General features: G+C 52.7%; 10 protein-coding genes across 10 annotated transcripts; 5 read left to right on the plus strand and 5 right to left on the minus strand.

Moving 5' to 3' along the window:
* Positions 1-859: 859 nt before the first annotated feature.
* On the plus strand, positions 860-2,347 carry AYO21_03654 (hypothetical protein; the record flags this gene model as incomplete). The annotated part of the gene is made up of 1 exon (XM_022653628.1): positions 860-2,347. One exon carries the CDS (start codon positions 860-862, stop codon positions 2,345-2,347), a length of 1,488 nt encoding a protein of 495 aa, XP_022514152.1.
* An 884-nt stretch (positions 2,348-3,231) lies between these two features.
* On the minus strand, positions 3,232-4,731 carry AYO21_03655 (hypothetical protein; the record flags this gene model as incomplete). The annotated part of the gene is made up of 2 exons (XM_022653629.1): positions 3,232-3,741; positions 3,790-4,731. The coding sequence occupies 2 exons, from the start codon at positions 4,729-4,731 to the stop codon at positions 3,232-3,234; spliced, it is 1,452 nt and encodes a 483-aa protein (XP_022514153.1).
* A 422-nt stretch (positions 4,732-5,153) lies between these two features.
* Positions 5,154-9,789, plus strand: AYO21_03656 (hypothetical protein; the record flags this gene model as incomplete). Its single annotated transcript, XM_022653630.1, has 7 exons — positions 5,154-6,026; positions 6,082-6,444; positions 6,528-6,664; positions 6,713-6,848; positions 6,907-9,504; positions 9,557-9,567; positions 9,636-9,789. 7 exons carry the CDS (start codon positions 5,154-5,156, stop codon positions 9,787-9,789), a joined length of 4,272 nt encoding a protein of 1,423 aa, XP_022514154.1.
* Positions 9,790-10,547: 758 nt separating this feature from the next.
* AYO21_03657 (hypothetical protein) lies at positions 10,548-11,995 on the minus strand (the record flags this gene model as incomplete). Its single annotated transcript, XM_022653631.1, has 5 exons — positions 10,548-10,592; positions 10,663-10,914; positions 11,011-11,297; positions 11,366-11,490; positions 11,547-11,995. The coding sequence occupies 5 exons, from the start codon at positions 11,993-11,995 to the stop codon at positions 10,548-10,550; spliced, it is 1,158 nt and encodes a 385-aa protein (XP_022514155.1).
* Positions 11,996-12,349: 354 nt separating this feature from the next.
* On the minus strand, positions 12,350-12,862 carry AYO21_03658 (hypothetical protein; the record flags this gene model as incomplete). Its single annotated transcript, XM_022653632.1, has 1 exon — positions 12,350-12,862. The coding sequence occupies one exon, from the start codon at positions 12,860-12,862 to the stop codon at positions 12,350-12,352; it is 513 nt and encodes a 170-aa protein (XP_022514156.1).
* Positions 12,863-13,374: 512 nt separating this feature from the next.
* Positions 13,375-14,580, plus strand: AYO21_03659 (hypothetical protein; the record flags this gene model as incomplete). The annotated part of the gene is made up of 3 exons (XM_022653633.1): positions 13,375-13,554; positions 13,611-14,222; positions 14,278-14,580. The coding sequence occupies 3 exons, from the start codon at positions 13,375-13,377 to the stop codon at positions 14,578-14,580; spliced, it is 1,095 nt and encodes a 364-aa protein (XP_022514157.1).
* A 90-nt stretch (positions 14,581-14,670) lies between these two features.
* Positions 14,671-15,641, minus strand: AYO21_03660 (hypothetical protein; the record flags this gene model as incomplete). Its single annotated transcript, XM_022653634.1, has 2 exons — positions 14,671-15,404; positions 15,467-15,641. The coding sequence occupies 2 exons, from the start codon at positions 15,639-15,641 to the stop codon at positions 14,671-14,673; spliced, it is 909 nt and encodes a 302-aa protein (XP_022514158.1).
* A 1,035-nt stretch (positions 15,642-16,676) lies between these two features.
* AYO21_03661 (hypothetical protein) lies at positions 16,677-17,491 on the plus strand (the record flags this gene model as incomplete). Its single annotated transcript, XM_022653635.1, has 3 exons — positions 16,677-16,698; positions 16,751-16,823; positions 16,918-17,491. The coding sequence occupies 3 exons, from the start codon at positions 16,677-16,679 to the stop codon at positions 17,489-17,491; spliced, it is 669 nt and encodes a 222-aa protein (XP_022514159.1).
* Positions 17,492-18,316: 825 nt separating this feature from the next.
* AYO21_03662 (hypothetical protein) lies at positions 18,317-18,870 on the plus strand (the record flags this gene model as incomplete). Its single annotated transcript, XM_022653636.1, has 2 exons — positions 18,317-18,794; positions 18,848-18,870. The coding sequence occupies 2 exons, from the start codon at positions 18,317-18,319 to the stop codon at positions 18,868-18,870; spliced, it is 501 nt and encodes a 166-aa protein (XP_022514160.1).
* A 283-nt stretch (positions 18,871-19,153) lies between these two features.
* Positions 19,154-20,548, minus strand: AYO21_03663 (hypothetical protein; the record flags this gene model as incomplete). Its single annotated transcript, XM_022653637.1, has 1 exon — positions 19,154-20,548. One exon carries the CDS (start codon positions 20,546-20,548, stop codon positions 19,154-19,156), a length of 1,395 nt encoding a protein of 464 aa, XP_022514161.1.

Raw genomic sequence — 20,548 nt, forward strand, 5'->3', positions numbered from 1 at the left:
CAAAATATAGAAAGCAAACCCTGCAAGACGCGGAAATGGTCAATGATAATTTATAGTAATTGTACAAATACTACAACCTACAACTTTATGACTCTACAGATCATCACTTACAAAGCCAAAAAGACGCTGGCACCTGTTCCTGCATCGCCATCTCTCTTGAGGCCTGATCCAAGCCCTTATACTGCTTTCGACCGTGACTGCCCCAGCATCAAGGCACCGTCATACGGACGCAAGGGGCGGACGGCGATGGGCAATTAATTCCTCAGATCTGATAAAGGGTGAGAAACACCCATACGCCCCTCCACGTGCTGTGCACCTTTCACATCACATCGGGCCAGGGAAGTAAGTTACTGACTTACAAATCTCTCGAGCAACCATTTCCAACCCACGCGGCGGACTGGAAGGAACGTACCGCGTAGACGACAGCTACCGGATGAAGACATGCTTGCCGGGCGACCGGGCCTGTCTGCTCCGAGCCACCGCGCGTGCAGTAGGGACCTCCAGTGCATGTGTGCACATTTCGTTTGTCGCTCTTCTATTTTCAAAGCACACTGCGTGTTCCTTCCTGGTGCGAAGAAGAAGAACCTGTCCTGTCACAGCAAATCCTCCATGCCTGCACTGCACCGACCCTGTCCGCTTCGGGCAATCCCCGCGGCCTTTCTTGCTTGATGCAGGCACGGATTTCCACATCCAATCGGACGAGGTATAAAGAGGTTCTAAAGAAAGACACTTGCATACAGATAGATACACCACGTACGTCGCCGTCGATGGCATATTTAAGAAGAAGCCCGTATTGCGTGGGCTTCGGGAGTGGTCTCGGCTGCGGTAAAGCACTCACAGAGTCTCGAAAAGCCCAACAATGCCTCTCCAGTACCAGATCGGGCCGTTTCAAGCCCCTTTGCTCCTCGACGACGAGAGTGTCCGGTCAACCAACCTATCAAAGCAATCCTCACACTCTGAAAACCTGCCTGACAGGGCCCCTTTTCTGCTCCGTGCCCACAGTAGCACCTCGAGGAGCTTCTACACGCCCGAGCCGCAGCCGGCCCGAGCCTCTTTCCTCTCACGAGCCAACAGTCGCCATTCACACGCACCGGAAAAGACATCCTACCACTCCCTACAAGCAGATTTGGGCGACAGATCTGGGCAGGAGTTCTGGCTGCACACGCGAAAGTCTTTTCTTCTCAAGATCGCAGTCGTCTTCGTCCTGCTGCAGCTGCTTTTCCTGGCAAACTTGTCATACCTCTATGGGTCTCTGTGGGGATCCAACAGCCGTGTCTCCTCGTTGAATGTTTTGTGGCTGGACCTCGACGGTGGGACAATCGGTGACTCTGTTAACAGTGCTTACGAGAGCCTTCGAGGCCCCAGCTTCCCTTCATTTGAGAAGCCTCCTGCCACTGGACCGAGCTCTCTTGCTGAAGCAGAGGACGCCGTCAAATCTGGCTCGTACTGGGCGGCTTTCGTGGTAAACCCAAATGCGTCGGCGAGGCTTGATCGTGCCCTCGCCGGTGGCCAAGCGGCTCAGACCTACCAGGCCTCGGATGCCCTCACATACATATGGAACGAGATCAGATACCCTCCATTCTCGGACGAGGCGCTTGAGTCCAACTTTGAGGTTCTCGCAGAGGCCGCCGAACAAGACTATCACCACAGCCATGGCCAAGCCGTGCTGCAGACTCTGAACCGAAACCACAGCGCCGCCGTGCAGGTCCTGTTCCATCCTATCGGGGTCTCTGCTGTCAACATTATGAAAGCCACTCACCCGACAAGGCTGCTATACAACACAGCGACGATGGTGATGCCAGTGCTTGAACAGTTCTTTTTCGTGTTAATTCTAAACGGTCTCTCCAATGAACTGGGGATATACAAACAGGTGCCCGCGACTACCACTGGGATTATCCGCGTGCTTTTTGCCTCTGGCTACACCCTGTTCTCCGGACTCGGCATGGCTGGATACATCTGGGCATTCCGAGAATCATGGTCGGTTGATGCGGCGCAGTTTGCCTTGACATGGATGACCTTTTGGTTGCTCCACATGGTGCACTTTGTCGTTGTCGACACAGCGGCCGCCTTCTGGCCTGTCCCCGTCATGCCATTTTTCATTCTGACCTGGATTGTTATCAACTTGTCGAGCTCCATCAGCCCACCCGAGCTCAATCCGGCGTTCTATCGCTGGGGCTTTGCCCTCCCGGACAACGAGGCATACGCTCTCCTGACAGACATTTGGTCTCGCGGTGCAGTCCCCGTGGTCCACCGCGGTCTCCCGATCTTGTTTTCCTGGCTGCTCGTTGGATTGGGCACTGCTACCTTTGGTCACTTTCGCCGTTGTCGACTTGCTCGTGAAAAATGATCAACCGCCCGAAAGATAGTGCTGTGGGTGAGGTTCTAAACAATCTACGACAAGGAACGATAAAACGAGTTTGCGTTGCACACTTTGAATAGAGGTATGTTGGGCGTTGGCATGGAACTGACTTTGAATTTTGACACATAAATGTATTGGCTGCATTGGCGCGGGTCTTGAAGAATGTAGGAAGAGAATCCCGAATCTCGAGCTCGACGACTTGTTGTATTGGAAAGTGGAGTATGTGGTTCTAGCGAGTGCGTCTCATTTATTACATCATCGCCTGCCTCCAACCTATCTGTGGCAAGACGGCAATAGCATTCGGGTGGCGGCCGGAAGAGGGAAAATCTTCTTCATAATTCTGAAATCTCCGCAGCCCAAAGCTGATTTGCGATGGTCTTTTAACGACGACAGTCTCCACCAAAGACAAGGCTGGCTTGGCAGGGGTAGCGAACGAAGCGCTCGCAAATCAGATCTCTGATGTGAGCTTTGTGCGAGAAGTCCTCCGCCCGTACCGAGTACTCTGATGCCGAGCTGGCAGAGATAATGACGGGAGCCACACCCCTAGGATGTCCTGAAGATCTGCAGGAATTTCGGTTCGTCCACGTCGGTGCAAACCATGAGGCGTCGGCTTTTGTTGGGCCCTGAGTGTTAGCCAGTGCAACAGGCGCAAATCGGAGTGAATGCGAGTCTCTGTTCATGCGCAACTAGGCAGGGCCTCCCATGTGCCTTCGCTGTCCAGGGTATTCTGGCCGCGGCGCATGTGAGCCAGCACGGAGTAGATCTTGGCCATTTTCGGAATCCACAAATGAAGATTTCACATGGTGGTGGTGCTGCACCAACAGCGCGCACGTATCCTTACTACGAATGTCTGGGGTTCCCCTTCAAGGACATCAATTCATCACTGTCGATAGCTCCTCCAGCTTACCAAGGATCTCTTGCACATACCTGACCGACCCTACCTCTTCATTTTCGCCGATATGTAGACAAGTCAGAATGATATCCCGATATTTTCTGCCCATGACAACACTGAGATGTTGCGCCATGTTCAGTAACTTGTCCTTGACCTCCGCGGGGGTCTTGCCCTGAAAATCGCCCAGTTTCTCGTCAATAGCCTTCCAGAGTCCTATCTCCAGCAGGACCACCCCTAGGCTGTACAAATCGTGGCACATCGAGAAGCGCTCAGCGGGCGTGACTCCCTGGCGGCCAGGGTGACGGTATATGTCTACGCCCGTCGTCGACGCTTCCTGAAAGGCCAATGGCGCGGATAACGCGGTATTTTGTCGCGCGTATGGGAACCCGACCAGATATGGGCTGCCAATCAAGTATGGGAATCGATGTTTGGCGTCAGCTTGGTTGCCCTCCAAGATCAAAATATTGTCCGACTTCAAGGATTTGTGGACCTGTGGCGAGGTGAGTGAGGAATTTAGAGCATCAAGGTCCATACATACCCAACCCATAGCATGTACATAGAGCAATGCTGTGGCAATCATGCTGGCCACGTGAAAGCGTCGATTTAGAGGGTGCAAAAGCCTTTTAGTCTGGCTGGTCTCTCGAAACAGATCATGCAGGGTCCGTAGCTGCTGCCCAGGTTGGGGTGACAAGTGAGAAGGGATACCGTAGACAAGACCGTACCTGTCGTGGGCGGCATCGACGAAGAAGGCCGAGCACTGAAGACAGCCCATGGTGACCGGATTGGCCATACTCAAAATCGTTGCCAGTTCCTCACAAGAGTCTTTCGATTCTAACAGACGAGATTGAGCATAGTACTCCACGAACGAAACCCGACCTTTGTACTCAGCCACGTAGCTTTCCAGCGAGCGATTTGTCCTCTCCCGCAGCTCAACAGCGTCTGGCTCACACCGCAAATTGGCGACATTCGCCTGTGATTTATGGGCTTTCATGGTCTCGACCTGACGGAGAACAAAAAGGCCCGGAGAGTCTTGTTCCGTCGCTGCCTCACGGCTCAGGTCCAAAAGAGTCTTCAAATTAGCAGGCAACGCGACGAGTCGAACGTCAAAGCGTTGTGTCCATTCGTAGAGCTCTTTCTCCAGCTTTTGGATGTCCTTGGCTCGCAAAGCCCACATCGCTTGTGTCCAGAGCCGCAACAGACCCCTTGTTTGCACTTTGAATCTTGCGCTCTCAATACCTTCAAGAAATACACGGAGGTATTCGGCCAATTCGTTCAACAGATTCTCGTCGTCTTGGCTAAGGATTTGACTCTGCGAACGAGTTTTGCGGTCCTCAAAGTATTGCAGGATTCGGACAATGATTCTTTCGTCATATTTCAGGCGAACCGCAAGCGACGCGGCATCTTTGGAAAATGATTTGCATCCGTCGACGAATCTCCATATAATTCGCAGAGATGTCACCGTCGTCTGGAAGATATCCATGGTAAAGCCCGCCTATTACTACCTACGCTCAACGTATCCCGCTGGTAATGTAAGAAGGCAGCCGCTGACAGACGAACGACGTGGGACCGCACGCTGGGCAGTTGGCAGGTGGAGGCTGGGAGGCTAGGCCGTCTTTGGCAAGCTTGTCCGATGGCCCGTCCCTGAGATTTGTTGTCGAATTCACGATACTCGCTATCGACTTGTTGGATTGAGGCTAAAGAGACCGACCGAGAGTTGACTGAAGAAAAGGAAGGTGAGTCGAGATCTGCACGTGACTAGCGCCAACACTGTAGGCAGTGATGTAACACGACTGAACACTTTTGGTTTCTTGACTTCGCTGTGAAATGTCAACTTGTGCAGGTCTCCTATCGCATGAATCGAGAGAGACTTTTGAAAGTCCTCACCCAACTGCTACTTGCGTGATGTCGGCTGCGGAAGATTTGCCCGATGATGCTGACGTGGAAGCTGCAGAATACAGTTTTCCTTCAGTTGCTTCTAACTTCTCTGGTGTTCCCATATTGCCGTCCTTGTCATCCTCTGCATGTGTCTCCCTACCAACGGCCGACAAGGAGCAGGTAGACGAGAAACAGACTGGACATCGAACATGGCTTGACTTCTTTCTAAACATCGAAGACTGTGGCGTCATCTTCGTTCCTTACGACAGGCTACAGCGCGGTCAAGCCATTGGCAAGGGTCACACTGGGGCCGTCTTCAAAGGCTCATTCAATGGGAGACCGGTTGCTCTCAAGTATACCAACATCGATCCAACGCGACCGCCCTCAGTCGCAAAAGAGCGTCAGAATGATGCTTTGTTGAAGGAGACCGGCATGGAGTTAAGGGTAATGACACATCCAGACCTGCGCCGGCACGCTAACATCATCGATATCCATGCTATTTCATTGAAGCCCGAATTGCTCACCGAAGAGTCAGAAGGAGACCTTGAGGACGGCCAGCCTCAAGATGAATTGGGGCTGCCGCTGTTGCAACCTGTGATAGTGATGGAGCTCGCCGTCACAGATCTCAGGACCTTTATGCTGTCCAACGCGTTAACAGCGCCGGAGACGCGGGCACGACTTGCAAGTGAGGTGACTCACGGGATCTCCGGCCTACACAAAGCGGATGTCACGGTCGGCGATATCAAACCTGACAACATACTCCTCTTTCGCAATTCTGACGGTTCCCTAACTGCCAAAATAGCAGATTTTGGGTTCGCAAGGGGTGCGGCTAACTTGGTTTCATCACCAGACGTTGAACGAGAAGTTCGAGGCAGTACTCATCCATGGCGTGCCCCCGAGGTCAGAAGCCCGCTCGCTGTATTGTCCGCACAATTATTAACTGAAGGGGATTTAGCATTGGGATTTGGATGACAAAGCCTGTCCTCCAACGATGAGGGATTGGCTGTTTCGATGCCAGGATTCGTATTCCCTGGGGCTCGTTCTTGCATTCATTCTTTTTGATTTCGATCCGGAAAAGGAGCCACGGCTCGAGGCCAAGGCGCCAGGTGGCACGCCATCGCTCCGAGACATTGCTCCCTCTCGGAACTTCAACGACCTAGTCCCTGCACTTAGCCGCTACGCTAGTCACAGGCTTTTGAATACCTTGTGGGCAGAATTCCGTGCTGCTGCGTATGCCTTGGACGACTGTGTGAAGTGCCGGGCTGACTTTGATAAGGATGGCGAATCAAGCTTTCAAGCCATCATTGTACAAGAGCTGGTTTGAAGAACATCCTGATCTGGTGACTGCTTTGAACTACGTCCTTGTAACCACTCTGGAATGACTGACACATACTGTGGTAGATCGACAGGACGATAAGCCAGACACCGCCAACACCAGACAGCGAACAATCTCTACCCAAGACTTACCTCGTGCCATACTTGCTTACAGCTGATCCATTGAGACGAATGCCTGTAATCATATTCCAGAGATTCCTGTTGTGGGTGCATTGTCATTGCAGGTAGACATGTTCTGACTTGGACTCTAGCCCCGACCCCCTACACGATCAGACGCCCTATAGCACCGATAGACACCAGTCATCTAGAAGCACTCGGAACAATATGGTCTCCTTCTATACGAAGGCTTCTGCTGTTGGGGAACAAGAGAGAGCGCATCCAACTAGGGTGAGTACGATTTGCATTTAACCACGTGTTTGCTGCATCTCAGTGTTGCTGCATGTAGGACATGCCACCAGCGGTCAGACGGGTACTATTTCAACGAATGAGGGCAGAAGCTGAGCATGCCAATCCTTGGTCCGAGCATCGCAAGATCATGTCGATCTGCTATGGACAAGGCTTTGGCTGCAAGAAAAACGCAGTCCTGGCCAAACGGTGGAACGACAGCCTTGCCATGGCGCAGGTAAATCCGGACTGCACCGGTGACGATTTTACTCGTGTCCTCTCTGCACGACACCAGGCCCTTTGGGCCAGCACAGTTCAAAGTTTCAGCTTACCCGATGGGCTTGGTGAGCCGGATCTGTACCGGTGGTATATCTCTGACATTCTACTCGACGCGACCCATATGATGTATCCGATGCATCCCCGATTGTTGGCGAGATTCGTCAACATGTACTGCTCGTCGGACGGGATGCGCGATCTTGAGTACGCAAAGTTGTTTTGGCTAAAGCAAGAAATTACGTGGTCTAACTTCGTGGGTCGAAACGTGAACGCTGCCATATATCCAGAGATGGCGCCTAAGAACGTGGACCTCGCCAATGAAACGACAAAGATGTGGGATCTTCTGGCCCCACGCCGACATGTCGTTCTTGCCGATGATGCGGAAACTTTGCTACGGGAACTGCCTCCGGAAAGCCTCCAAGGCGACTCTGACGAGGCTGAGAGATCCCGGACAGAAGCCAGGATCTTATTCGAATTGTCCATTCGGATCAAACGGCCCAAGTGCTTCGAGTTGTTGTTTCGCCAATACGGCCAACGGTTGAAAGCGGAAACAGAGATGGCGCCTTCGGATCTTCAGACTACCGTTCGAGCTGGTGATACGGATGCCTTGGATTTTGTGCTGAACTATACACAAAACTTCACTGAACTTACCTCCGTGAACCTTTGGATCGACCTTGCCGAGTACTCTCAGGGTTATATTATTCGTCATGTGCTATACAGACTCGCTTATGCCACAGGGAAGACTGACTTCCTGCCGAGCTACGACCCCCGAGCTCCTTTACCTCGCCACGAACATGCGGGGAATTTCAGAGCTCAGTCTCCGTTGGTGTGTAAAGCAATTGAGCAGGAGAACTGGTCCTCGTTCCTTGCATTACTGGACGCTGGTATCAACGTCAATATCTTCCGGGTAAAAGACGGATTACTGCCCATACACCTCGCAGCGGGTTGGCGTCTACCAATGTTTGTGGCCGCGCTGCGCTCTGCCGGAAGTACCATCAACGTGCATGATGTGCGGCGGAATACTGCCTTACATTACGTCTTGCAAGACTCCCCGATTCCTCGGCCGCCGGTACGAGAGGATTGGGACATGACCCAATTCCTTGAATCCTCTGGAATCGCTCGGCGTTTCCGCGAACGTCCTGACTGGACACAGCAACTGACCTTGAAGCTGCTGGTTTCGATGCCTGGCATCGACTTGGATGTTAGGAACCAGGCAGGGTTTACGCCTCTAAACTTGGCTGCCTCAATTGGCAACATATTTGCGGCCCAGCTCCTAATGGAGCGGGGTGCGGATCCAAACATTCTTACATTTGGTCGGCAGTCGGTGTTGCAATCAGCCGTCGCCTCCAAGAGCCTTGAAATGGTCAAGCTCGTCTACCCTAGGACGACGCATCAGCTAAATGAAAGCAGTCTTTCTGGCCTGACACCTCTTCTCATGAGCGCCTGCGTCGGCCAAGTTGATATCTGCCAGTTTCTGCTCGAGGAAGGAGCTGATTTCAACTCAAGGGACCAAGGAAACCGAAACATTATCCACGCTTGCTGCGAAGGAGCGAGTGTCGACACTCTAGAGCTTGTCATGGCTTGGATGACGAGCCTGCAGGACTCCGAGACAGAGGCCGGGGCGCCTCTCGAATCTGCCTGTGGGAGCATGTCTCGCTTGATCAATGAGTACAATTTGGCAGGTTGTTTGCCTTTGCACGAAATATTCAAGAGCCACGAGTACGAAATTTGTGACCACGTCATGCCTTTTGTGGAACTGCTTCTGCCCTACGTTGACGATATCAATGCACGGGAAGGGCCTGTCTCGGCCGGCGCAACGGCCCTCCACCACGCTGCAGGGAAAGGACTGCCTGATGTGGTGAGACTTCTACTGGAAAATGGAGCTGATCCGAATCTCCCATTCGGACAAGGATGGACACCATTGCACATGGCTCATGCAGCAAACAGCGACAAAGTCATCGAGCTCTTGACGACATTCGGAGCGAAGGCAGAACGAGACAACAGCGGCAGATTCCCTGGGGAAACCACCCACAAAGCGCGAGACTGGTATGAGAAATCGGCGAGAGCACGGATCCTGATGGACCGTGCGAGAGTGGAAGCCCAGGAAAAAGAAAACATGATATTCATTGTGAGACAGGCAAGCCAAGCCTTCCCCGAGCTTGACTCGGATTTGATGTACGGCGCACACTCGGCAACGGTCATGGCTCAAATCCAGAATCTACGCATCTCCTCTGAGATTGAGCATGAGTTGAAGACGATGGAGGAGTCGGGTTCGGGTCCGTTGAACGAATCGGTCTTTGATCTGCTGGTCCAGCTCTCAAAGGGAGATTCCGGAGCGTCTGCATCGGCCATAGCAAAGGACGCGGATGCACTCTATGAGCTGGTGAGGTTGCACAGTAGCAGTCCTTGGCCTCAGCACTGAAGTCTACCCGCAGCCTGGGATTTGGTATGTCTGGCAACAATTGTTGAGACTGATGCTTCAAGCGTAACGAGAGAAATGACTAGTATGCTCAGTGATTATTACATCGAATGGCTCCTAACGGCGTTACCCACAATCGACTTTGTCATGAACGTGTCACGAGCCGACCTGATGGCCGCCTGCGAGGGGCGGTACGCCAGGCACAAGGGTACTTTGCTTATGTTTGAGGTCGGGCAAGGCAGTTGTTGATTTGGGCAGGATCTGAGCAAGGTTATTATGCATTAGTCTGTCTCATACCTCTTCTTAGGCGAGGTCTGATCGTCTATATACAAAATACTAGGTGACAGGAAGACCTCTCCTGAGTCCTACCACGCCGCAAGGCCTCCTTCCTGCTTTAGCTATATAATACTTGTAGTGCCCACCTTCATCGGGTAACTCTTGGCGTGTTGTTGCACTGTCATCTCTCCTGTAGAAGCTACCTTCTGAGCTGGGAAAGCTGTATAATTAAGCCGATCGGCATAACCAATCGACGACATCGAATTTCTTCTCAGTCGTCATGAGTTACAGTACTTCCCCCGAAACTGCCCTCCCCTTTTGCTGACACACGCCTACCCCTTTTTTAACCAATCAGATATAGCGGAGGTGTAAACAGAAATGCGCAGCCCACAAAACTCTACCTCCAGAGACCACAAATACATAGCTAAAACTCTATTTTTCACGAGATACTTGCGGTCGTTTTGTAGGTGAGTGGGACAGAATAGAAGCTAGGCGAGCGCGAGGTGCATGCAGGTGAGTGTTGTAATCTCTGTCTCTCGAATGGGAGAAATGGGAAACAGGGGAGAATAATGCCCTGTGCCCTGGAGTGCCCTTGAGGAACGAAGATGAGCCGAAAGGCTCTTGGAGCTCCTCCAGAAAGGAAACTTTCAGGCAGGGGGAGCTTCAACCTTGAAGAGAGAAATGAGGAGTAGAGCAGGATCTCTGTCGGGGATAAATGACCACCCACAAAATTACAACATGACTTCTTCGTTCTCGGTTGTATACTGCTCACGGTCCTTTCCAAGGTCGATATGGCTGCCCCGTCTGTTAGCTGATGACCTATACCCGAGCTGTCGTTTCACATACAGGTTGTTTCGGCGGCGCCTGGATCCAGGCCGCCATCTGATATTGGCTGACGTCCGCAGGTGTGAGGCCCAGATGGTACTTTTCCTCTCCGGTCCACTGGAACAAGAAACTCATGGGAAACGGGGGTCGGTAGTCTCCAGCATCCTGGATCGCTTCGACGTCCTCTTTCGAAAGTTCAATCCGCAATGCCTCTGGCAATGCCTTGACATGTTCGACCGTCTGGACCCCGACGATCGGATAGACATAGGTCGACTGGTGTAGTAAGTAGGCGAGTGCCTTGGTGTTACCGCCGGTCAGCCAGCAAACATTTTATCCAAGACACGATGCATTTAAAATGGAGATACTTACTACCGCCTGGGTTGTGGTCTTTTTGGATTGCGCGACCTTCTCCAGCGCCGTGGACACCTTGATATCCGCTTCGCGGAAGCCGTACCCTTTGTGGGCGTCTGGGTCCTTCATCCTTGCCTCCCTTTCTTGCGCCGACATCAATTGTCCTCCTCCGAGAGAAGCCCACGACACAATCGCCATACCTTGGTCTTCGCACATAGGGATGATCTCGGCCTCCATGTCCCTGTACGCGGCATTCCATCGACCTTGGTACACGGAAAATGGTGTGAGGCCGTGACTTCGAGCATCTGTCGCATCGCATCAGTGCGCGGTGCCAGCGTGGAAAGCAAAGTGCATCAAGGGATCAAAACCGTACACGCATTTGCCTTGACGACCACCCAGGCTGGAGTATCAGATACCCCGATGTACAACACTTGCTTCGCCATGACGTAGGCGTGAAGATGTGTCATGACTTCTTCCACGGATGTTGCAAAGTCCCACCTGAAACCCCAGTCAGTCGAGTCGGGTCACCTCCTGTTGACATCAGAACCTTTCACCAGTGGACGTAGAGGATGTCAATGTAGTCTGTCTTTAGTTTTGCCAGACTATCTCTCACCGAGATGTGCATGCTTTTCGCCGAATTGCCCGTGTAGTTGCTCTGTAAGGGGAGTTCATTTCTCTGGTACGCCTTGTAGCCAGCGGTATACTTGGTCGCAACGACCATCTGGTCTCTGTTTCCCCTCTTCTCCATCCACTCGCCAATCAATCTCTCAGAGTCCTCGCCATTGTAGGTGTTGGACGTGTCGATGAAATTGCCACCCAGAGCGTAAAAGGCGTCGAGCAGAGAGTCTGGATTTTCGTTTTTGCCAAATACTTCGCTCCACGAGCTCCCGATGCTGATGCCACCCAGGCACAGAGGGGAGACTTTAACGGACGCTGTCGGGGAGAGGATGCGGTGGTATGCCAACGGATTCTCGGGCTTTGAAGGAGGGTTGAAGAACGACATATTCGAAAGTAAATCAAATGGCGATGCAGACAAAGCTGTTGGAAGTTGCCTCAAAATAGGCATCAAATATGTATGTATTCAATTGAAGCCTCCCCCGCATGCTACATACAACAGAACTGATTTTGATTGGGAGCATCTGAACAAATACCGGCGCCACCATAAGCAGTCTGCGTTAGCGCAAACCCAACTCGCCAACGAGCAAGAAGGTGGCGACATTAGGCCACCAGATTTGTCCAATCGGACACAATATTATTACGAGGTACAGAGCTAACGAAACTTTGGGTCTAAAATGATTCTCGATTTTCTTTTCGGATGAAGGCTGGGTTCCACAGTTCTGTACCTCGTACGAGGTATTCACCCCGATTTCTTTGCATATTCCTGATCACCGACCTCTTCTTCCCAGGTGACAACGCCAAAGGAGGTCGCCTGGTGACACATGTAGCTATCGTCGTCAGCTCCGTGCCAATGCTTCGTGCCAGGCGGGCACCAGATGACGTCCCCGACATTGATCCTGACGGGCTGTCCGCCAATATCACACACCCAACCCGACCCGGTGACGACTCTCAGGATTTGACCCTTTTCATGCGTGTGCCAGTGCGTTCGGGCACCTGGCGTGAAAGTGACATTGGCAATCGACATGCCTTCCGCGTTGAGGACGGGGTCGATGTACACGTTGTTGCCGGTGAAAGCGTTTGCAATGGCTTTATCGCCTTGAATGGAGGGTGCTCCGCTCCGAGAGGCGCGTGAGATTTGCATTTGAGGCGTTGTTTGGGAATTGCTGGAGTCGAGTTTGGGATGTACAGAGTTTGCGTGAACGAATCCAATTTGTAGAATCCTTGCGACAGTTCTAAGATCCTTGACGGGCATATGTTTGAACGATCATATACGTGACTTTGCAGGGGATGGAGGCACGATATATATTTCATTGAGAATTTGGCATCCTTGACGGCATGAGCGGCGCATAGTCTTGCATTGCAAAGCAGAAGCACTTCTGCAGAGCTTGGGTCAATCGTCGGCTCGCATGGCACGCCGATCTGTTTCGGGGGGGCTAGTTGATTGCCACCGATGTCGAAACACATCCCATCGGATGCAGATTGCTTATGAAAAGGCTTCATAGTGGAGCCGACGATGTCATGTCCGTAAACTTTCACACGAGAAACTATCAAGACCAGCACCTGCAATTGCCGTTGTGGAGACGATTCAATGCCGTATCATAGAGGCGTTGAGAGTGCGTTGGGTATTTAAGCACCAACCATCCGCGCAATCCAACGAAGAGGTCATTTGCTGTTTTCCTGTTCTACTGCCAACCCCCGAATAAGTCCAGCTACAGACAGACCCCAAGCCTCGAGACACCGCTTTTATCGACCAAATAAGTAACCATGGCTAGCTCCACCGACTACAAGTTCATGGGATGGCTAGGCCTCGACAAGACTGCTGACAAGGGAAAAATGGTCTGGCAAGAGTTCGAGCCCAAGACCTGGGAAGAAACAGACGTCGACATTCAGATATCACACAGCGGCATCTGCGGTTCGGATCTCCATGTCCTCCGAAGCGGCTGGGTAAGTCCCGTGATCAACACATCAACCACTCCGGGGAGCGCTGACTCAATCTGCAGGGGCCGACGCCATATCCATGTTGTGTCGGCCACGAGATCGTTGGTCGAGCTGTACGCGTAGGCACGAAAGTTGAAGGTGGTATCAAGGTGGGAGACCGAGTTGGTGTCGGCGCTCAAGGTGACTCTTGCTTGGGTCGTGTGCAAGGCCATTGCGACGAGTGCGCGTCAGGGAATGAACATTTCTGCGCCCACCACGTTGGCACATACGGAAGCTTCCATCTGAATGGCGACAAATCATACGGGGGTCACGCATTGTATAACCGCTCTCCGTCCCACTTTGTCTTCAAGATCCCAGACGCCATTCCTTCTGCTTCGGCAGCAGTAATGCTATGCGCTGGCATCACAACATATTCGCCGTTGAAGTACTTTGGATGTGGACCGGATAAGCACGTCGGTGTCATTGGCCTGGGTGGTCTGGGCCATTTTGCCGTTCTCTGGGCAAAAGCACTGGGCGCGAAGTCTGTTGTCGCCATCTCCCGCAAGGAGAGTAAGAAGCAAGATGCCCTCAAAATGGGAGCAGACAGCTACATTGCAACAGACGATCATCCCAAGTGGGACACCGAATTTGCTGGCTCGTTTGACCTGCTCATCTCAACCATCTCTTCGTCAAAGGTACGTTCTCAAAGTTCACTTGACCCTAGACCACGACGTTGACCAATCATTTTAGATGCCCATTGCCGGCTATCTTGCTCTCTTGAGACGCGATGGCACACTAGTTCAGGTTGGCAACCCTGACGATGGAGTGTTCGAGGTACCAGCGACTGGCATAATCATCGGAAGGAAGAAGCTTGCTGGTTCAATGATCGGTGCACCAGGAGAAATTCGAGAAATGCTTCAGCTGGCGGCTGAGAAGAATGTGAAGCCATGGGTGGAAGAGCGTCCAATGAAGGATGCAAATCAGGCGATGGTGGATATGGATAATGGCAAGGCAAGATACCGATATGTGTTGGTAAATGAGGACCATCTGTGAGCATTGTCTGCCTCGCTGCATGTCCTAAGCTGTAATCACACGACTAGCCAGAGCTTCCATCAGAATAATAGCAGTAGTTGAATGACCTTGTCATCTGGGAGTACAAAGAGTATCCGGAAAGAGCTTCGGCTCGCCCCGTCGAACCCTCCAGTTGTTCGTCGCTTTGAACAGACGATGGCAGCCTTGCACAACCGAAGGCCACTTTTTACAAAAATCTTCGCCGATCTCCCAGCTGTCCGGGTCACATGGATCACCCCAGACGATAAGGCTCTCCGACTGTTTGCCGTGACGATTGTCCACGACGTCATGGCAGAGTGGTTCATCGTCGTAATCATCGCCCAGTAGCAGAATGTTATTACGCATCCTTGGATCGGGCAATAGATCGATCCATGGATGGTGCGCAACAATCAGCTGTAGATCGGTTGGCCTGAGATTTGCGGGACATGTCTGTACGACTGCCTGGGTTCCGTCTGGGGAGCGGAAAAAGGGTGAAATAGCCTCACACTGAAGCCACTGATTAACAAAACCAAGAGTTTTATCATTTGCCATGAGTGCTCTGAAAACGTTGAATTTGATGAGCGTCAGCAGGAGGTCTGTTCGCGGAGACCCTTCCAGATATCGCGAATAAGCATACTCCTCGAAGCGGGTGAGAGACCTCTGGGTCTTATCAACGTCATCCGAGCATCGCCAAAGATTGATCGGTGGCTCTGATGCCTCTGAGCACGAAGTATCACGGGTTCGACTACCCTGCCGCACAACCTCCGAGTCCGCACTTGGGTCTTTGGCCGTGACGCCGAGCTTTCGTTGCTTCACCTGTCGCCTTCCTGCATAGTTGAGTTAAAAGACCATGACTTGAATGAGTATAGTAACCCTTAGATATGCTTACTCCATGCCCTTTGATGTAGGCGATTCTGAATTTTCCTCCGCTTAGCAGGATCAGTCGTTCCACTCCAATCATCGTCCGGACCATGCATCTCATTTTGTAGGCGCAAACTGAGAACTGATGGCAGGGTGATGTCGTCATACACATTTATATCTGGTTGGTGGATTATTTGGGCCATAATAGCTGAATGAATGTGAAAGATAAGCTGTAAAAATGCTCTCGGTATCTAGAATGGATGGCAGGGCCGTCACCGCGTGATAAATATTCGAGGAGACGGAGGCGGGGCAATACTGTCGGGCAAGTTTGCCGGGGAAGTGGCAAAACAATATGGTGACTCTGAAATTACAGAATTGCAGATTACCCTTTTCTTCCTTCGATAATCCGCATCTCGTGTCGCACAAGACCTGTGGGCGAGCACAATGTATTACATCAACCAAACTATGCTTGCCAGTCGAAATACCTTTGCCAATCCTACCGAGACTAACGGTTGCGCAAGTCACAGGTATCTCCGAGATGAATATCACTTAAGAATTCAAGGGAGCTTGGATTTATTTGGGATCCTACGCAGGCCCCCTTTGTCGCTGATAAACAATGGCTTATTGGATGGGTGAACCAGCTTAATTGCCCGATATGCACATCTCTGAAGATTACTTCCCTTGCTTGTCACATATGGCGCCTATCTTGCTGCCGGCTGCAGCACCTGTCTTAACATTCCCTGATGTAGCTAGTAAGGTGAGCTGGCCTAGTTAAGCCTAAGCCGACATCAAGCTAGACGCGAGCTAGCCCGAGTAAAAGCGGCGCGAGGTCACTTGGGTACAGAAGGGAGATGGGCGTCGAGATTCCAGTCACCCACCAGTCGTGGAAGATGGGAATCTAGACTCGAAAATTACTAGCGCCTTGACGTACCGGAACAAGCACAGGTTAGAAAAACCCCCCAAGCCACTGTGGCTTGAAACGTAGGGTGTCGACGTCATGCGCCCGCGGCTCGTCATACGAGTAGGCTGCGATCAAATGCAATCCTTCCTTGCCCTCTTTCTGCCACCTTTCGTCTTTGCCTCGCGTCCACTATTTTTATTGTCTCTGCAGCGCTCACATCATTTTATACGAGGTCACGGAGTCGTTTCCCCGTTCCGACCAAGGTTCCTCTCGCTGTCCTTCCAGGTCCGCCCCACCGGGAACCTGAGTCTGGGAGACAGACTCGCAAGGGGTCAAAATGTCTGAGCTACCCGATTACTGTAAGTGCTGTTATCTCAGCAAGATATAGAGAGCCATGCTGATTGGAAGGAGATGCTGTCCTCGAAGTTGCCCCCGACAGCGACCAGGAAGCAATCAAGAGGGCTTACAAGAAAGCCGCGCTGAAGTAAGTCTCTCTACCACAGTCTGGAATATTGGAAGGAAATCTCTGTCGCTGGGTACCGACATTCTCGTCTCAATACTAACGGATATTTTGGCAGATGGCATCCAGATCGCGTTGCGGCCGACTCGGACGAGCGTCCCAAGCGGACGAAAATGTTCCAAAAGATCAATGACGCCTACTACACTCTGTCCGAGCCCACGAGACGGCGAGAATACGACGAAGCAAGGCGCTTCCACGGCACCACGAGCTTTGACGAGTCTGCCGACGAAGAAGTTCCCAGACCCCCTCCGCAGACGGGTCCCCAGTCTTGGTTCAACATGTTCGGCTTTGGTCGACCGGCGGGAGACGCACAAGAAGACCAGTTTGCAAACGAACAGTTCAAGAGTGCGTTTGAAGAGATGATGCAGGAGGACGATTTGGCCGATGACACGCACACGCCCACGAAGCGGTTCTGGACTATCGCCGGAGGTATTTCGGGTGGCGTTCTCGGTTTCATTGTCGGCAACTCTGTCGGCATGGTGACAGGTGCTGCTGCCGGCAGCAAGATGGGCGCCATACGTGACAAGCAAGGGAAGTCGGTCTATGAGGTGTTCCAAGCGCTCGACCAGGGTCAAAAAGCTCGCATACTGAGCGAGCTTGCTGCGAAGCTGTTTAGCGGCGCGATCAGTTGAAGAACGGACGGACATGGGCTTTGGGCGGTATTCGGCGTTGTCAAAGTGATACCTTTTTGGATCGGGGATAACGCATGGTGTTCGTGGCATATATTATTCGCCGTTATGATACACATTTTTGGGGAGTTGTGCTTGGTCTTGTTCGTCGATTTCGACAAAGATGCACTCCAGAACAACTCTCCGCAAGACACCCGTAGAATGTTCACAATGGCCACTGCGGACTTGATGCGATTGATGTCCTCCACCCTGTCTAGGGCTAGGATGGAGACACCCAGAAATGAGATCGCCCTTGGGGATGATTTACATCTGGAGGCGCCCTCATGTGCATTGAGTTAGACCGCACCTCGTAGTTGCCTCCCTGACAGGGAAAAGGCTGCGAAATAATAACATCAACGTAGATCTATACCCTTTTGAAGCACTGCGGACTGCGCTGGCGTTTTATTGGCCTGGTGCACCCCCTAGTGCCCCACCGTGCCCACCAAGCCCCCCCGGTTTTTGTCCAGCCACTCGAATTGTCCGCTGAGCGGTCTACAAACCCAGAGTGCTCAGCCTCTGCAGAATGCATGCATTTTGTTCGTGAACCATCAGCTCAGGGACCCCTTTGACGAACCCTCGCTAGTTTCGCCATCTTTTCATCGTTTTCCTCGCAGCTCTCTTCCGTGAGAAAAGGCACAACAACGAGCAAAGCCCATCTTCTTGAGACGCGGGCGACAACGACGATCCGCAAATCGAGCGACCCAAGCGCCCGCGCAAATCCCAAATCGGACTGCCTTTCGACGATTGGCCCTTCAGAGGCTGCGCCGACGTCCACGCGAACATCTGGGGATGGGGTTCTGGAACCAGGGAATTCGCTCGCAGCGAAGCAACTCTCCGTCTCCCTCACGCCGCTCCTACTACGCCTCCCGCCCGTCGTACTCGCGCAGCGCGTCCTCCTTCTTCTCCGGCCTCGGTGGCGGCTCCTCGTCGCGAGGCCACGGCCACTCGTCCCGCGCGCGCCCCCGGTCCGGCTTCGTGAACCGGATACGCCGCTTCCTGAAAGAGATATACTACTGGATGCGGCGGCATCCCGTCCGCACGTTTGTCCTGGTCATCCTGCCGCTGATCACGGGCGGGGCGCTCAGCAAGTTGCTGGGGACCGTGGGCATTCGTCTCCCCGCGGGACTGCAGAGGATGATGGGCGGGCGGGAGATGACCCAGACGACCGAACGGTTCTATGCCCGCGGAGGCGCGAGGGACTTTGGTGCTGGCAGCGCCTTGCCCGGCATGGGTGGTGGCCTTGGGAACAGCATTGGCGCTCTTGCAGGTAAGCTTGCTTTGACACCCCCCCCAAAACACAATGACATTGACGGGGATCAGGAATAGCAAAGATGTTCATCTAATCGCGACGGCAAGTTTGGGAGGCCTACATCTGATGGAGGGAATGAACAATGTTACAGCGGGAGGCAGGACTTTGAAAATCACGAAAATGTCTCGAACCTGGAATGAATAAACGCACTGAAGAAACTTTCTTCCATTTCTTCATTGAACGCAAGCCATAACATGAACCTGATCAACGATCCTTCCTCGTAGCTGGAGTCATTCGACATCCAGCACCAGTGTGCTCGTTAGTGAAAACCTATTAACACATGCAAACCCTGCGGATACCATGCCCGTGCCCCTGTGTTATCTTCCCTTTTTACTTTTCCCGGCCGTGCCTTTCCCGTTACTCCGAACCCTCTGCGATGATGTCCCTGCGGCAGCACTTCTCGTTTGAATCGCGTATTGACCACTTGGTCTTTCCGTGACTTCAACCACCTCGTCTTCTGGGGTGTAGTCGCTGTCGTCGTCGTCTTGGTTATCTGTGTCAGATGGTGCTAGGTATCTGTAGACCTCTGGTTGTTCATCCGGAAGAAAAAGCTCGTCTTGTTGACGACGAATCCCAACGTGGCTTGGTAGAACACCCGCCGGACCAGACACGACGCGACGCTGTGGCGAGGCGAAGCGTGGGTCAGCAGGGTCAAACCGTGGCGCTCTCCCCACACTCGTCTGGTAGGGCAACTGATCCAGAGGCACGTTAACCAGGCTGGAAGTCGAGCGAGCACGAGGTTCCCAGTCAGGTTCGGAAGGGTCAGGCCGTGAGGAACGAGGGGAACTCGAGCCGTGATTGTTGTAGAGTACGTCTGGGTTAGAGGAATAGCGATGCGAATAATAAGGATGTTGCTGGTAAGGGGGGGCCTGCTGCATTTGTTGTTGCCGCAGAGACTGGTTGGAGTTTGTGCGAGAGCTGTGGCGGAGCGGTTCGAGCTGACGCGGGCCAGTCACATAATATCCTTGCGTGTACGGCACCCTTCGATCGTAGTCGACGTCCACTGGGGGCAACGCGTAGGCGACCGAGTTGTCAACATTCTCGCGTGGAGAACTGTTGGAGGCAGAACTTCTTCCCCGGTTTCGACCATCTGCGGCCCTACCCTTTGCGGGAGAACCGCCAGAAGGCTTTTTGCCTGATACCTTGCGGACCTCGACCGGCTTGCGCTTGACAACTTCCTTTTTGCTCTTTGGAGCCTGTGGCGCTGCTGCTGCAGGGGTCTGTGGAGGAGTCTGGCTCCGGTCGAGCTCTAGGCGTTTCAACGCATCAATTTCAGCTCGACTCAACTTGACATTGGGCTTACCCAGAGCCCGGGCGCGCGCTATCCTATCCAGAGCTCTCTGGACGAGCATGTCTTCTTTCTCCCTGTAAGCCATCTGCATGTCTGCTCTCCGGACGAGGCCTGCATAAGGGTCATAATCGTCCTCGTCATCCGAAGGGGTCAAATCATCGCCGAATGAATCACCTGAACGCCGTCGGCGGACAACTCCCCCACCTAAATCTATGCCAGTAAAGTGAAGCTCATCTGAGCGAAATCTTGATGGACCATAACCCTGATCGGGCTCAACACCGTGCGGCGATATCTCGTCGTCGGTGTCCAATTCCTCCACACGAACATTGTAGTCCCACGAGCGTTGTTGCTGTTGAAATTCCCACAATCTGTCCTTGTTCCGCCCGCCTCGTCCCCTTGGTGGTCTTCCCCCAGGGGGCAT

The sequence above is a fragment of the Fonsecaea monophora genome (genome assembly GCF_001642475.1).
Source record: "Fonsecaea monophora strain CBS 269.37 chromosome Unknown Scaff18, whole genome shotgun sequence".
NCBI classification, from domain to species: Eukaryota; Fungi; Ascomycota; class Eurotiomycetes; order Chaetothyriales; family Herpotrichiellaceae; genus Fonsecaea; species Fonsecaea monophora.